This window comes from Helicoverpa armigera, chromosome 15, assembly GCF_030705265.1.
Source record: "Helicoverpa armigera isolate CAAS_96S chromosome 15, ASM3070526v1, whole genome shotgun sequence".
In the NCBI taxonomy this organism is placed as follows: Eukaryota; Metazoa; Arthropoda; class Insecta; order Lepidoptera; family Noctuidae; genus Helicoverpa; species Helicoverpa armigera.
Genome location: NC_087134.1, coordinates 3,251,098 through 3,266,381, shown reverse-complemented (window position 1 = coordinate 3,266,381; position 15,284 = coordinate 3,251,098). Strand labels below are relative to the sequence as shown.

The 15,284-nt window shown below is 35.8% G+C and overlaps 3 protein-coding genes across 5 annotated transcripts in view; all 3 read left to right on the top strand.

The window, feature by feature from the left end:
- The first annotated feature begins 928 nt into the window (after positions 1–928).
- On the top strand, positions 929–4,584 carry LOC110371279 (uncharacterized). The gene is made up of 2 exons (XM_049845284.2): positions 929–1,077; positions 4,134–4,584. The coding sequence occupies exon 2, from the start codon at positions 4,146–4,148 to the stop codon at positions 4,494–4,496; it is 351 nt and encodes a 116-aa protein (XP_049701241.2). The 5' UTR covers positions 929–1,077; positions 4,134–4,145; the 3' UTR covers positions 4,497–4,584.
- A 1,676-nt stretch (positions 4,585–6,260) lies between these two features.
- On the top strand, positions 6,261–7,475 carry LOC126055560 (uncharacterized). Its single transcript, XM_064038306.1, has 2 exons — positions 6,261–6,411; positions 6,539–7,475. Exon 2 carries the CDS (start codon positions 6,549–6,551, stop codon positions 7,335–7,337), a length of 789 nt encoding a protein of 262 aa, XP_063894376.1. The 5' UTR covers positions 6,261–6,411; positions 6,539–6,548; the 3' UTR covers positions 7,338–7,475.
- A 3,808-nt stretch (positions 7,476–11,283) lies between these two features.
- LOC110371226 (sodium channel protein 60E) overlaps positions 11,284–15,284 on the top strand; it is a 158,301-nt gene continuing 154,300 nt past the window's right edge. For 2 of the 3 annotated variants that reach the window (XM_049845219.2, XM_064038216.1), the window contains exon 1: positions 11,285–11,469. The gene's annotated coding sequence lies outside the window, so the exon portion shown is untranslated. Of the gene's footprint in view, positions 11,470–15,284 lie in introns of all 3 variants that reach the window. The other variant, XM_064038217.1, reaches the window with a different exon arrangement.

The following is a 15,284-nucleotide window of genomic DNA, read 5'->3' as shown; positions in this document are numbered from 1 at the left end:
AGGTTTACATTGCTTTTACTTAATGCACTTCAAGTTCGGTTCCTGAACAAATGTAATACCTGAAAAGTTTTGAATTATAGAGAACTGGAACCCTTTTTTCAGGGATCAAATAATTTTTACAGGCCTCTACTGTTATTAACTGAAAACTGTTTGCTTGAATCTGCTAATCTCAGGAGGTACCTAGTTTCTGTCTGAGTTGGATTGAAAAGCTATCGAGTGTTAGATAGCCCATTTATCCAGGACCCAAGAAAGAACTTACCAATAAGATCAAATTCTTCCATTGCATTCAAAAAGATTAGATAAGATAAGCGAAATTTGCAGAATGACTTAAAGATACTTTTTTGGAAATCTATGACACCATTTCAGCGTTCTCAGAGTGGATCAGTATCTTATCAGAGATATGCACTTTCGCAATAATGCATCGATATTTTACGAAATTTTGTTATCATTGTCAGCGGTTTGAGTCATGTGCGAATTTTTGCCGCGGTTTGCGAAACTTATCAGTTGACTGATAGTGTGTGCGGTGGTTTTAGGGTACCTTAGGTGTTGATGAGAGACTAAAAAAACTTGTTATTTCAGAAATAACTGATAAATAAAAAAAATAGGTATACTTCTAGGTACGTCGCTCTAGAAGTCGATGTCTAGAAGTTGCAGTTGTGTTTATCATCAAGCACCTCTAATCAAGAAAAGAATTGCGATGAAGTTTTCATAGAAACAAGAATAAATCGCAATAAACGATAAGTGACTCTCACAATTAATAATCAGAACTTATTGGTACCTTTCTATAACAACAAAATATAGGTATTTACAACTCTCCACAAATAAAACCTCCAAATCCACTTCGACTCCCAATCGATTTTCTCCACATATACTCTCTCTATCCCATCATTTTTCGTACGGAACCTTAACTTAATCACTGGCTCTCGCTTGACACACCCATGACATGTTGACGCGACCGACACGTATCTCGACAGACATTGATTGGGTGTGATTTATAAAGTGGAACCCTAACGGTTCACGTCAGTACACCAATAAGTTCCTAACTATTGAGTTCTTGCTGAAAAAGTTATAAACACTGTGAGTATTACGTTGTTTTGTTTTTGTGTGTTAGTTTTGGTTATGTAGTTTAAGGATAGCTAGGTAAAGATAGGTTATATTGAGTTGGATCCTCGCATACTGCAGACGAAACTGTCGGCCGATGGTTATTTGTTTGTATATTGTGCATTTTGAAGCTAATCGTGAATCTAATCGATTTTTTTTACCAGCTTGATACCTTGTACCTAATATCTATCCTGATTTACGTGTTCGATCTACTCCGTCCAACTAAAAGTTTGCTGTGTGCGGGGGCTCAATGGTTAATGCTGATCTAGGCCCAATTGAGCATTCTAGTGCTTTTAAATTAGATATCAATTTTATGCGTTAAATAATAAGAATAACGTTGTCAGTAAAATACAGTCAGTTAACAATTATACACTATAATTATAAACCAGCTTCATAGCTTATTATTGCAAATAAACCTATCAATTTATTATTAGTAGTGATTAGCTATAAAACGATATAAAACCACGGCTGTAATGTAGCTACTACACCTTCAGTTGTTTTTACAGTGTTTATAAACGTAATTACTAACTTCTGGAATCATAAACTACAATTTTATGACATTGTCTGATAACTATTGATATTGTATCTAAATCTTTAGAACATCATATAACTTATGGATTAAAAGGAAGATTCAGAAGTGATGTTTATGTTTCATACCTATCGTTGAAATAATAGTTTTCTTTATTGTAATGTTAAATTTTTTTGACTACTGCTAGAATAAATTCCGTAGAATCTTAGTAGCATTGACCAAGATGTTCTGTTAGTCCTTAAAAATAGGCCTCTTATAGTAGTTTATATTGTGAATATTCTGTGAACAATATAGAATTCAATACAGTATGGTTTCCATAATAATACTAGATATCCAGTATTCTCTAATTGAGCCGTTTGAACTACACTATAGATATTGCATCGAATTGCTTTTGACAAATAGGTCCGTCCGTGGTTGCAAATATGAAACACTGAATATAATTATTGAATTCCCAGTACCTAGGTTATGCACGTACGATCCTTTGTGTGGCGTATTTCAAAATGTATGGAATATCTATATTTTGTGAATTTCTAGGAAATGTACAAAGCTAGTATAGATATGAATGAGTAACATTGTGCATCATTAAATGTAGGAATAGTAGGTAGATGTGATGTGAATGTTAGGAAATAGGGATTGAATATTATGTCGAAAATTTTCCTCTACAAGTTTAGGGTATTTATACGTAGGTACTAAAATGTTTATAATTTTTTTAGAATTCATAACTGACTCCTTATTATAGTCGGTATAAAATGCAAACAATATTCCACAACAGAAAAAGCAACGTGAGTAATATTTATCTAAAGTAAACAAACACGTTTGCTGATAATTTTTACATGTGCCGATAGTGTAAATATTGAAAGTGCTGATTATACTGAAAAAGTACATTGGATTCTTATTACAAGTCTACCTGTACTTCGTCCAAATCCGTATACTTATCTATAATTAAAAAATACATAAAAAAATGTGTGTAAACACATACAAAATGGGTGTAAAACAATATATTATTTTTTGCTGTCTTTCGAGCATGTATTGCTTATATAGCGAGGGTAATCTATTTATTTAGATAAGAATTATCACCTCATAGATACTAGGCATTTTCCACGAAAATAGGCCCATAAAACATTTGTCGATAACTGTAAAGCTATGCCTACGTGTAGATCTTTCGATAAACTAAATAGAATATAGATAGTTAACCAGCAAAAAAAATGATAGGTTTATAATGTAATACTAGGTTCCACCCGAGGTTTCTTTAGTTTTAGCATTAAAGAGTCACAAACACACGTACATATGTACATTCTTACAAAGGACAATGCTCAAAAAAAACCCAAGCCCGGCGCAAACGAAAAGTAACTCAAATTATAGGTAATAATAAGTAATGAAATACTGCATAGGAGGCATCATCGAAATCAATGGCTAAATGTATGAAATTGCTATTTGATTTTTTAAAGGGGTAACATGAGCAGCTGGGGCTTATAGTTTAATTAAAGTGCTATCTGAAACAACAAACAAGTAATATGGCAAGTAATAAGATTCTCCAAAAAGATAAATCAATACTGAAGTACAGGCTGCAGCGCCCACGTCATCGCGTCATGAGCGTTTTACATTACTTAGGGTGGGCTAGACATGAGGAACAGTTCGCGCATCCCGCAACATTTTTGGATCTCGTCGTGTTAGAAATAAAGAATCGATGACTTTTAAGCGTTATTATTAATATGAAAAGTACATTCATATCCTGTTTTAGTTCTATCATCCTATTATCTTATAAAAGTAGGTAGAATAGTGGAGAAGTTGCTATAAACATGTCATTATGTACACTCTTAAACCACAATTGTATCTGTTTGCTGTTCCTTTTACTAATACATTATGTTACCTCTAAAATCTTGAGTAGCAATGTACCGCAGATGTTAAAATTCGAATAGCAATTTCACACATATAGCCACTGATTTCGATAATGCCCCCTATGTAATATTTAATTACTTATTATTACCTATATTTTGAGTTACATTTCTTTTGCGCCGGGCCTGGGTTTTTTTCTCATACTTCATGAGCATTGTCCTTTCACGTCTATGTTTAATATGATGATGATGATGTCCTCCTAGCCGATTATCGGCTACGGCGGCTGTTCTCGTGTAAGGAGATTAGCCAACTACGCAGGACATATTATAGTGCACGAGCATTTGCGCAGACACAGGTGCACTCACTATTCCTTAACTCTCATAGCCCGATGGGACGGTAATCCGACACGACCGGAGAGAGATCAGGCGCAGGACCGACATTTACGTGCTCTCCGATGCACGGGTGTATCAATCACCAGCTTCCAGGCTCCGGGCCGCTTTGTGAAAGTCTTCTAAAACCCACAAAGCGATTTCTGCCCGACTCGGGAATCGAACCCGAGACCTCGTGCTCAGCAGCCGCACTTGCGGCAGCTAGACCAACGAGGCAGTTAATTTTGAGTTTAATATAAGTAGGATTTAATATAACTTATTGTTTTTTTCTTCCACAGACCTAATTCAAAATGTCTCTCCCAACCGTGACGATCCGCGAGCTTTCCGACGCGACACAGGACAACACACTGTGTCCAAGCACCAAAAAAGTCGTGGAAGGCATGCTCAACGACTACATGGACCTCCAATACGGAAAGGAGACACCATACACAACTGGAAAACAAGTCATCCCTTCTGGAGCTGAACTCGAGGACGTGGAAAAGGCAGCGGCTGATGACAGCGCTCCTAAGAAATTCCACGATGTCTTCGCTCAAATTGAAAAGACCGCCAAAAGTGGAGACCTGACTCCTTTGTCCAAAAATGACGGTACCTGGGACCCTAAATTCACCCCAGTGTTAGTGCTTGTAACACCTAACCCTTAGGTTAAGTTAGGTCTAGTTTTACTATTTATTTTGTATGTTATTTTTATTGTATTTGAATTATTGAATAAAGTTATTAATATATGAAGTACCTGGTTGGTGTTTTGTTGAAATCTATTCCGCACTCTGTCGTTTCTCTTTAAGAGCCTGCAAACCTTCGTATGTCAAGATTAACAGTAGGTTAAGTAGGTAGGGTATAAATAGTTACTTATAACGTTCACATATCATTTTTACTTGATTAAAAGCGATATTTTCGTAGGACTTTTAAATGAAGTTATGACGTGGAAAAGATGATTGCACAACAAAATCACGCAGGCGGTAGACCAAGAACAATTTTGCCATCAGCTTGCAGCTTTAAGTCAAAACACGAAATCTATTGGAAAAAGTCAAAGCCTAAATAAATCTGTGCCCGAGTCACAGAATAAATTTGTCTTCAACCGCGTCGGGAACGATTGCCGGTTCAAACGGAGTCAAGTCAACACACTGATTTCGAACTATTCGACGAATTGGATCAAATTGGTTGGAAGGCTTTCTTTTTGTACGTACGTACCTATATGTTAGAAGATAAAAGAGATTTATTTATAATTTTGGCTAGGATTAAAGCCATAAGTTTTTGTACCTAAGTAGGTTCTCAGGATGGTTCGAAAACTTGGACAGAAGGTATCTATACGACTAAGGTATGTTCTCTCTGTTTGTCACATTTGTACTATTATAGGCGGGTATTAAACCCACTCATGTTTGAGCATCGTATATCAAACCTCTACGATATTTAACACTATTATTTCGATTGCGTCCTACGCTCAATCCAATAAACACGACCCATAACAAAGTTACAAAGTCACCTAAAATAATTGACATCTGTCCTATTTACACAATCAATATATATCAGTGATCCCGTGGATTCTCTTCCCATGAATGAAGTGAATCTATCAAGAGAAATCGCTCTACATATGTGGACCAGAGTGACGCAGGTGTAAGGCAGATAGACCGATGATTCAATAAGTAAAATGTGGTTCTTATTTTAGCCAGGAACGCACCAACAGTGAGTCGTAAGCAGCTAACGTCGGATGCATCACCAAAACAGTTTATACTACAGAATACAATCATTAATTTAATCAATGAAGTAAAATTTGCTTCTTCTTGATTCTGATGACCTTTTTTTGTCTTTAATATCATGCTTTGCTAGTGGGTTTTTTAAGCATCTGAATTTCTGAGTTGAAGTTATCAACTCTTAAAGACATAAGTAATAACAATAGTACATAAACCAATTGATTACTTACCTAAAATTGGGACTAAAATTCCGAACTTACGTGGTATAGCATAGCGCCTACATAATAAGAACGTCGGCGTCGCTACTGAGTTACAAAGAAACATTCAATACCTAAAGCTAGGCGTGGTGTGTCAAATATTCATTCAGATAGGAATATGAAAGTACTTTCAAGACATACCCACAAATTAATCTATTAATATAATAAACATAGGCCAATAACCTTTTTTTAAAAAATGTAGTTTTCGTAATGTTAAGTATTTCTCTATTCAATATCATGGTAGTGTGCTAACAGCAGGATAGATGGCGTTACTAGGTTAGAATGAAAGAGTGTTGGGATGTTTAATTTGTTCGTATATTAAATTAAATTTTTTGGCCATCCGCATTGAAGGCGGAAAAAATGTTGCAAAGTTATTGAAATTTATCATCAAATTATCTAAGATTTATTACCATTTGAAACTTTTATAGTTCAATACTATTGAAAGTAGCCTAATCTTTTAATGCCACTAGATTACTAAGTAATATAATTTACAATGGATTACAAGAATCTAGCGCGCGATAATTGTTTACTATCTAACTTTTTATTGTGATTTAACTTTTCCCTGTCTAGGAATTTTGGCATTAGGCGTAAAACCTTCGCAAAGAACACAAGTAAGTTTAGAATAATCTTTGGTAAATATTTTGACAGCACATTTGGCACGGCTGGCTTTGAAACTTTGAATTGCAGTTGGGTATTTTGGATTTTAAAAACGTTTACTCATTGATATGTTTGTTTTAGATTATTAAAAATGAGAGTGCTACTGTTAACTCTGTTCGTTGCGGCGGTGACCGCCGTGCCCATTCCCGAAGACAGTGGCAGCGATGCTGTGGAGATGATTGTGAACGGCTTGCCTGAAGGCGCGGCGTTGGACGTCAGCGAAATTGTGGACATCAAGCTCAACGAACACGCAGATGGTGAAATAGTTGCTGCTACCAACCTCCTGCACCCTTACACTGCCGTTGGAATCGCTGAAGCTACCGCCGCTGCCGCCGATGCCGCCGCTGCAGTTCCTAGTGAGGTCAATGTTGTTGACAGCAGTGAACCCCTTATTAGCAGCCCCGAATCCGTTGTGTTGCCGTCCCCTGCCGTTCCAGAAGTCGTCCCCGAATCAGTCGTCTTGCCGTCTCCTGCCCTCCCAGAAGTTATTGTCCCTGAACCCGTAGTCATGCCCGCCCCTGCCACCCCTGAAGTAGTCCCTGAGCCTGTTGTTCTGCCGTCTCCAGCTGTCCCAGAAGTTGTTCCCGAACCCATAGTTCTGCCTGCCCCTGCCGTACCTGAGGTCGTGATTCCCGAGCCTGTGGTGGTGATTCCCGAGCCTGTGGTGCTGCCGTCCCCCGTGAAGCCTGAGGTGGTAGACCACGAACAGCTGCCCGTACCTATTCCCCAAGTCAGTGCAGATCTGTTCAATGATGGACTCGTGCAGGTCCAATACAACGGTCCTGAACCCGGTATGCTCGCCACCGTCCAGTCATGGTTCAACATGATCATCAACTACTTTAACGACTCTTCAGATTCTATCAATTCCGCTCACTTCTAAGATGTTCCAACGTTTCTATTGATCTAAGATTAATTAGACAGTTTTTGTAATTGTGTTTTAGTTTTGTTTTGTAAAGTTTATTTCGTATGTATGTTTTGTTTTAAGAAAGATAGTTGAAATATACAATTATTTTATCGATCATTTTCTTTTAATTCCCTACATATTATATACTGAGAGATGGTGAATTACCTTCTGAAGTTTATGCATAGTTTTTTCGACGTCCTACAGGTTTACGAGTTCCCCGCCCAACTGAGGTAAAAGGCCGAAAATGTTGGGGCGGGCTCATGAAAATCGCAGTAACAAAGAGGCATGCGTTGTAATAAAGTATTCAAGTATTTGGTGAAGTGGCTTACGGGCTTGGCACGTAGTCGGCAACTAACCCAACTTCACTTACTTAGCTCGTTAAGACGAAGTTCGGCGGTGCTGGCTACAAAATGATCGCCACTATTATATTTAATAGTTTAGCATACAACGCTTGAACCTGTGAATAGTTTGTTTACTGTTAAAGTTATTTGAAGCCCGTTTTTGAATTTGCAATGCTAGGAAGCTGGGGGTAATTGAAGTAATACTGTTATGGTAATTGTATTCAAATTGCTGAGGAAATGTATTTTTCTCAGCTTGGAGTCCATAAAAAGAAACAGGGGGCTTACTCGTACGTTCTATTTTCCATAAGCATGTTAAACAAATGTGGTTAAGTAACTGTATTAAAAGAATCTCCTCTTTTGAGGTCTGTTAATGACTCTTGGTGTCAGTAACAATACTGTTACTTCATATTGAAAATACTAAGTACTTATATCTTAAAACAATTTTATGCTCATATCATGCCACAATATTTAGGGATACTGTTTTTGTACTTTTTATCTAAAATCGATCCTATTGTTTTAAAGATTACTCAGAACTAGGAAATAGGTATGCTGGACGATAAGAATACGTTATAGTTTATTATCTTTATCACAAATAATAAATATGTCTTCCATATCACAGATCTTTATGATAACAATGACACGACTAGTTTAGGTACAACTCTATAAAACAATATTGATTACCATTAGTATGTTCATGGTGACTCAGATGTTATTTATTTATATAAATATTATTTTAAAATTAATTTATATATGTAACAAATAAGAACTAGTATTTTTATTTCTATAAATTATATTATGAAAATCTATACGTTAATATGCTAACGTCTGAAACCTATTTCATTATAAAGCGCAGAGTTTGATTATATGATGAGCTTCTAAATCATTTTTATACCAACAGTCATGAAAAAAAAACATATTCGCGATTTTTTTAAGAAGTACATAAAATTTAAATACTACTTAATTCCCAAAAAAAGTAATAACAAATAAGTACATTTACCTACACTTCATCGCAAGAGCTACAGTCAAGAACGACAGCGTTTCGTGTGCCGTGATTAATATGTCCATACAAACAAGCCTGTACCACTAGAGATAAAAGCATATTATGTTCCTAACTTTATGTAAGTAGAATAAAGGTTCTATAACGATTGATGATGATTCTTAGTCTGTTTGTCGACAAAATGACTGATTAGTGAACTTAGAAAGGAAAAGACTTTTGATGTGTTTGGCCTGTTTTTGGTGACGTTCTCTCTGTAAGTCTCACGAAGTTTGCTTTATATTTTATGCCCAATAGAACATTATTGGCTTCTTGTATTATAATATTAGCTTTTGCTAGCGACCTGAAGGAACTACTTCGCGCACAAGGATAAAAAGGAACCTATCTTGATGTATCAGCTGAAATATTTTTTCAAATCAGTCCAGTAGTCCCTGATATTTATCACGTTTACACACAAACAAACTCTTTAGCTTTACCTATAATTCAGAATACATAGAGCACGTGATAGTGATGATGTGGTTAAAGTATTTGTTTCTACTTCAAATGAAAGAACACAAAATTTTACACGATCCATTCCTGCATATAAAGATAAATACACATAACGAACGATCAAAACATTGTGAATTCGATTAAAAGAGATAACTCCTTACAACACATAGTTTACCTCTTTATTTTGATTATTCTTGTAACAATACAGCTATTTGCAAAACACACGAAAATTCCATTCGTAGAATCGAACCTATCAAGTAAAATCCAATTTCGCTCCGTGTATAGTTTCGCCTCTTCTATAAAAACTAAAAATATTTTTCAAAAGCTCTCATCGCTGAGGAAATAAAAATAAGAATAAAATGGCTTTCACGTTCAAATAACAAACAGCATTCATATAAAAACATTGAAATAAACTTGCATGCATTACCTACTATCGTCAATTTTTCAATTTTTGATTTCACTGCTAGGCAATGATTTTTGCTTCTCGTACTTTAATGGCATAAGCATTAATCACCGCGTTTGATAATTTCAGTACTTTTTACATAGTGGGTTCACTCAAGATTTTCTCGCTGTTGCTGCAAATACATTTAGAAAATGATGTAAAAAGATATTCATCTACCTTGGTAAATAGTTACAGCAATAAGGCCCCTATAGCTATAGCTATTTACTATTTAGCAATCATCCAAATGAAAACTAATATCTGCTATTCAGGAATATTCAATTTATCTCCATGCTTTACTGTGTTATACACATTTCACAGAGAGACTTGCTCATTAAAATAATGAAAATCGTTATTACATATTATTCTATTTATCAACTACTTGACTGAGTTTCTTTAAAGTCATTTTTACCCTTGCTCATTTAAAAACAATAAAAATCATAATTATTATCCTATTTATCAACTACTTCCTAGTGTTTCTTTAGTAATTTTCTCCATACAAGAACCAGCCTACAAAAACCCAAAAAACAACATAAAACACAAAACCCACCCTTTGAAAAATCGGCCAAAAACACATAGTATCTCGGATGGTCGGGTCAGCAGTGTGCCGGTTTTAATAAGTTTTTTAAGAATCACAAACAAAGTATGAGGTGGCACGCATCGGAGGCACGCGAGGCTTGCACGCCACCGCCGCTGGTCGATTACTCCGCAGTGCCAACAATCTGCACCTCTGACGGACTTACAACGGAAAATTGTACATTTTGGAAGGGTTTTTGTGTGTAGGAAAGTATGGTGAGATCACTAAATTGAAGGTTTAAATGTTTTACTTACAGTTTTTAGGTTACGAAATGATGTTTGGTTGAATTTCATAATATTTTAAAATCGTTTACGAAATAACAGTTATTTAAATGTAATTCTATTTAATTCAACCCTTTGCGTTTTTATTTTAAACTTACTACATAAATACTCATGTCAAAACCCTTTCATCTTTACTTCAAGTATGTTTTGTCGTACGCGGCGGCCACTATCGCGAGGAATCATGATATCCGTCGTAGCACGTCGTAGCGCTGACGACGTAGCCGCGTAGCTTATTGTAGCACTCGCTACGAGACCCGCCTAGATAAAGGACAAAGCGTATTTTTATTCACGCGCTATTTTTGTATTTATGCTGTAGGCGATTTACCAAAACCGCACAGAATATATTTGGACGCAGTACATAATTTGAAGTAAGGTTTTTTTTTCAGGATAACGTGTTTATTGTTGACTTTTATATTTTTTCATTTGTACGCAAATAATTTTCCTCCTGTTACAGAAATTCAGGGCTACGATAATTTGTTAGCTTATTTTTTATTAAAACCTTTTAGGAACTTAATCAGGCCCCTACTACCGGTGTGGATTGTCTGTTAATTCTTTAATAGACGTAAAAGTCGAAGGATCAATAGTAAGTTTTAAATCGACTTTGTGACCTAGAAAACGAGTGGTCGCGTTTTCAGAAAACCGTTGACCGCATCGTATTCGATCGAGTTAACTTTTTACTTTCACGAAACGTACGCGCCATGAATCGATAGGGTGTGCGGCCGTCGCGGCTGCAGGCAGCGGCACGACAATTATTGTGCCGGCGGCAGCGCGAATTTAGGGCAGCGGCGCGCGGCACCTCGCCCGGGCAGTCCGCCACGCGCCCCGCGCCGGCCGCACGTGTAGCCATGCGCCCGCCGCGCGCGCCGCGCCGCCCGGTGTGCCGCCCGCACGCCCACCGCCACAACCTAAACAACATTATAACAGTGAAACTCACAAGTTTTCAGTGATATCGATTGAACTTTACGCCGACGAGATCGATAATTGTTGGTGAGTCGCGTTACTCATACATTATTTATTTATTAACTCCTTTTTTTTCAATTTTTAATTTTCTATTAATAGATTCGGCAGTACGTGTATTTGAATTTTTGAATATTTATGAAATGAGTTCGGTGAAAGTTGGGAGCGCGTGGGTAGCGCATGGTGGTGTGCGGGATGTATCCCATGCTGTATCCTGACCTAGTTCAATAGTGCAGATCGATGACGACACTCGATCAGTTGTCGAGGCGGCTCGCTGGTGCCACAACACTCTGGCCCTAATCATACAATAAGTACCGCGCGACTACGCGCCGCGGTAAAGGTAAAAGGTCAGCAAGTCGAAACTAAGTTCGTTACGGCCCAACACTGCAGATGTAACAGTAACTGCCTCCTGACACACAAATGAATTAAAGAGAACCACCCATCAAATCATTTTCCTGAAAAATTTTGCAAAAGGTTACGTGGTTTGATCGAAAAAAAAAATCCCCAAAAATATTATTAAAATACTTAACGAAAGTATCCCACGTACTCCATATACATATAAAACAAAAAAAAAAACAAACATCCAATAACAAAATTCGCGAACTTATTAAATCATAAAATAGTTGCGGTGTGTTTGGGCGGCGCGCACTACAGCGGGGTGGTCAAAGGAATTCTTTACTTGTGCGGCATAATACAAGTTCCACACATACATACATACAAACTATACAACAGTTCAGTTCGTAGCATTCTTTCAATTTCCTTGTTTTCGTCTACAATAGACCGACCAATGAGCGGCCTGGATTCTATTTTTCAAAATGTTATTTCAAATTTGTTTGGCAGAGATTGGAAACAGGGGCAGACACAGATTCTGTTTTGAAATAGACTTTTCAAAGGCTTTGAGTAACAAAGAGATATTTTTGTATCTGTTGCTATATGTATCTAATGTAGCCTGTTGCTTAAAGCCTATCCTTTGTTACAGTTTTGGCTTTCGAAGAATATTCTTCTTACTTTATGAAAATGATAATAGAAAAATGGAGTTACTATTTTTACTGGTACATGCTTTTAAAGATTGGAAGCTGTCTGTTGTAGCTGGGATTATAGATTAGGTATCTAAAGATAGACTTGACATTGCATATTTGTAACAAAAGGATTCTGCTCTTAGAATCCTATCTTAATAGAAGGACAGATGTACAAATAGATTCAGTAATGAACTGAGTATCGTGAATTTTATGGAAAATATTATCTCTTTTTAAAAGCTCTATGAAGCAATGTGATAGAAGTCATAAAAAAACACAACTTTATGTACAAATTGTGTGATGAAAATACATTCAGGAAATAATATCATCGATTAATGATGTTTCTTAAATATGTTAAAGAGGTAACTGAAGTTTTATTAACATTTTTATTTTCAATCAAATAGCTTTATAAGTATTTATTATAAAACCTGCATGATTTTCTTTAGGGAACTTAAGTATTTAATTAGAAGTTCGTTCAAAAACCTCGGCGATCTCATTTGTGAACAAGTTAAGGAAGTTTTGAAAAGCTAATACTTTATTGATTGGTTTATGTTTTAATTAATTCAGAAACATTTGATTTTACAACCCTTTCTAATACTTCATAACCTCATCTCGGAAATAATAATTATTATTCCTTACCTTTAAAGAAAAGTGGTTATTAGAAAAATTACATTGGTTGGAAGAGTTTTTTCAATTCAGAAATAAATCACTAATAGTTGGTAGGAATAAATATTTTTCTAGCTTAAACCCTTAGTCAACATATTTCCCGAACTACATAAGTGTCGAGTACAGTAACACTTTTAATATAAATTGAAATAAAAATCTCTTTCAGAGGAAGGAAAAAAGTGTAACATAATAATTTTCCTCAAAGCGGTTGCAGTGATTCTTGCTCAACTTTCTATATTACGTCCATGTTAGAAATACTTTATGGGGACAAAACGCTATAATTCATTTTAGCACGATAAATTGGAAACCGGAACGTTCCCCTTTTCTTAATATTGTCGCTTCAAAACCTCGAGAGCAGTTTCTATTACATTTTTTATTTTGAGATTAAAAGTAAGGAAAATAAACATATATGTGTGTCTCTCGGGTGCAATATTGTGAATGGCACAATATACATTATAAATAACAAATGCTTACAACCTATTTACAGAATAATTTATCATATTTACATAAGTCCCGTGTACTCAAAGCTGATTTATTGACTATGCTCTTTTTTGATATATGGTTCAGCTTTTGGATTGACTATGTTATGTGTGCAAATACGTTTACATTATAAATTAAACTTAAAAGAATAATCATAAATAACATAATCCTTCTTGGCAGTCGAGTAAAAATACCAAAGAAACAGTGGTTGTACGAACGATGACGTGGCTGCAAAGAGTGTGTGCTTGTGAGATGACGTTGGATAGAAAGGTATAGAAGAGGAAGACATGCAGCGCCGACTTCGAATAACAAATTGTGATAAAGACAGAAGAAAATAATAAAACAAATCAATAATATCAAATTATTAACCAAAAATTACATTCAAAAGTAACCAACTCCCCTTAAAACCAGAACCAGAAATTCTTCAAAGAAAACTCGAGCTAAAAACCACACGAATAAGTCAACGTGATTGATTTCAGATCTTCTCAGCTATAGACTGGACGAATGTCGGTAATACCCTGGGATAGACCAGGCTCATCTCTGGATAAACCTCTAAGGCCCGTACTATATCCAGACCGTATGACCGGGAATTTGTTTCAGTAATACCGGGGATAATTTAATTAGTTATGCTTGAACGGTTTAAGTGTGCTAGTGGTCATTATTATAGAATTATACTGTTTTAAATGGTAATTTGGGTTTAAATTATTGGAGGTTAAAACTGTTATTCTGTATTTGTGATAATTTTGTAACGTGGAACAAAGATTGCTGCGATTTCTCATTTTTGTTATAGTGGCGAAAGGTATCGATTTGTTATCAGAATATGTAGTAAATTGTTATAAAATTAAGAGGTTTTAAGAAATCGGTTCCAATTTTAGTAACTTATAGAATATTTTGAAGTACTTCTTAGTTATTCAATCCACATTATCTATCAATAAATATATATGTATACAATATTGAGCCTTCATCAAAAACCACATAATCCCACCCTTTTTTCAACTCTGGCGACCTTAAAACAAAAAACAAGCTGGAAGATATAATATCTCTCTTGCTCTTATAATATTCGTATATAGCACAGACATGACTTACAATGTACCTCGGGCTCGAACTCACGACTCGGGCTTATATCAATGAGCAGTATATTTTATGCCTCTGCTGTGCCGAGCGATTGATTGCAGTGAAATTGTTAGACTGTGCATATTTTACTTATGTAAAGGTAAGCTCTGTTATGATACTGGATTTTTAAGGTTATTGTAGTTTATAAAATAAATTATTAATATAATTTGTTTGTTTTAACGACGGCTGTAACAATTCTTTGAATTTCAAACGACAAAATGCAAAAATTACTTTTATCTGGGCAACTAATTGATATGATTTGGGCGTTCTACGGTAACTGGTTTAAACTACCCCTCTAAACTCAACACTACCGAAGATAAACTAAAGCATGTATCTTTATTGTTAGTGCCCTATTTTCAAGGTTAAAAACAAAAAAACTTAGAGCACTTAAAAAAATATAATTATAACCTAACCTCGTCTTCAAAAACTATGAATTACTTATGTACAACGTTTAGCCTGTGAAAAGGCTCTATTGTTAGCTAGGGCGTGACGTAGGACATTCACAGTAGACACTTAAGTACACATCTTCCAAACACTTCACTCCCAATATTGTATCTAACTGTGGTTTAT

What these genes read in the sequence shown, in the direction of transcription:
- LOC110371279 (XM_049845284.2), top strand. Translation starts at nt 4,146, where the DNA reads ATGTCTCTCCCAACCGTGACGATCCGCGAGCTTTCCGACGCGACACAG.
- LOC126055560 (XM_064038306.1), top strand. Translation starts at nt 6,549, where the DNA reads ATGAGAGTGCTACTGTTAACTCTGTTCGTTGCGGCGGTGACCGCCGTG.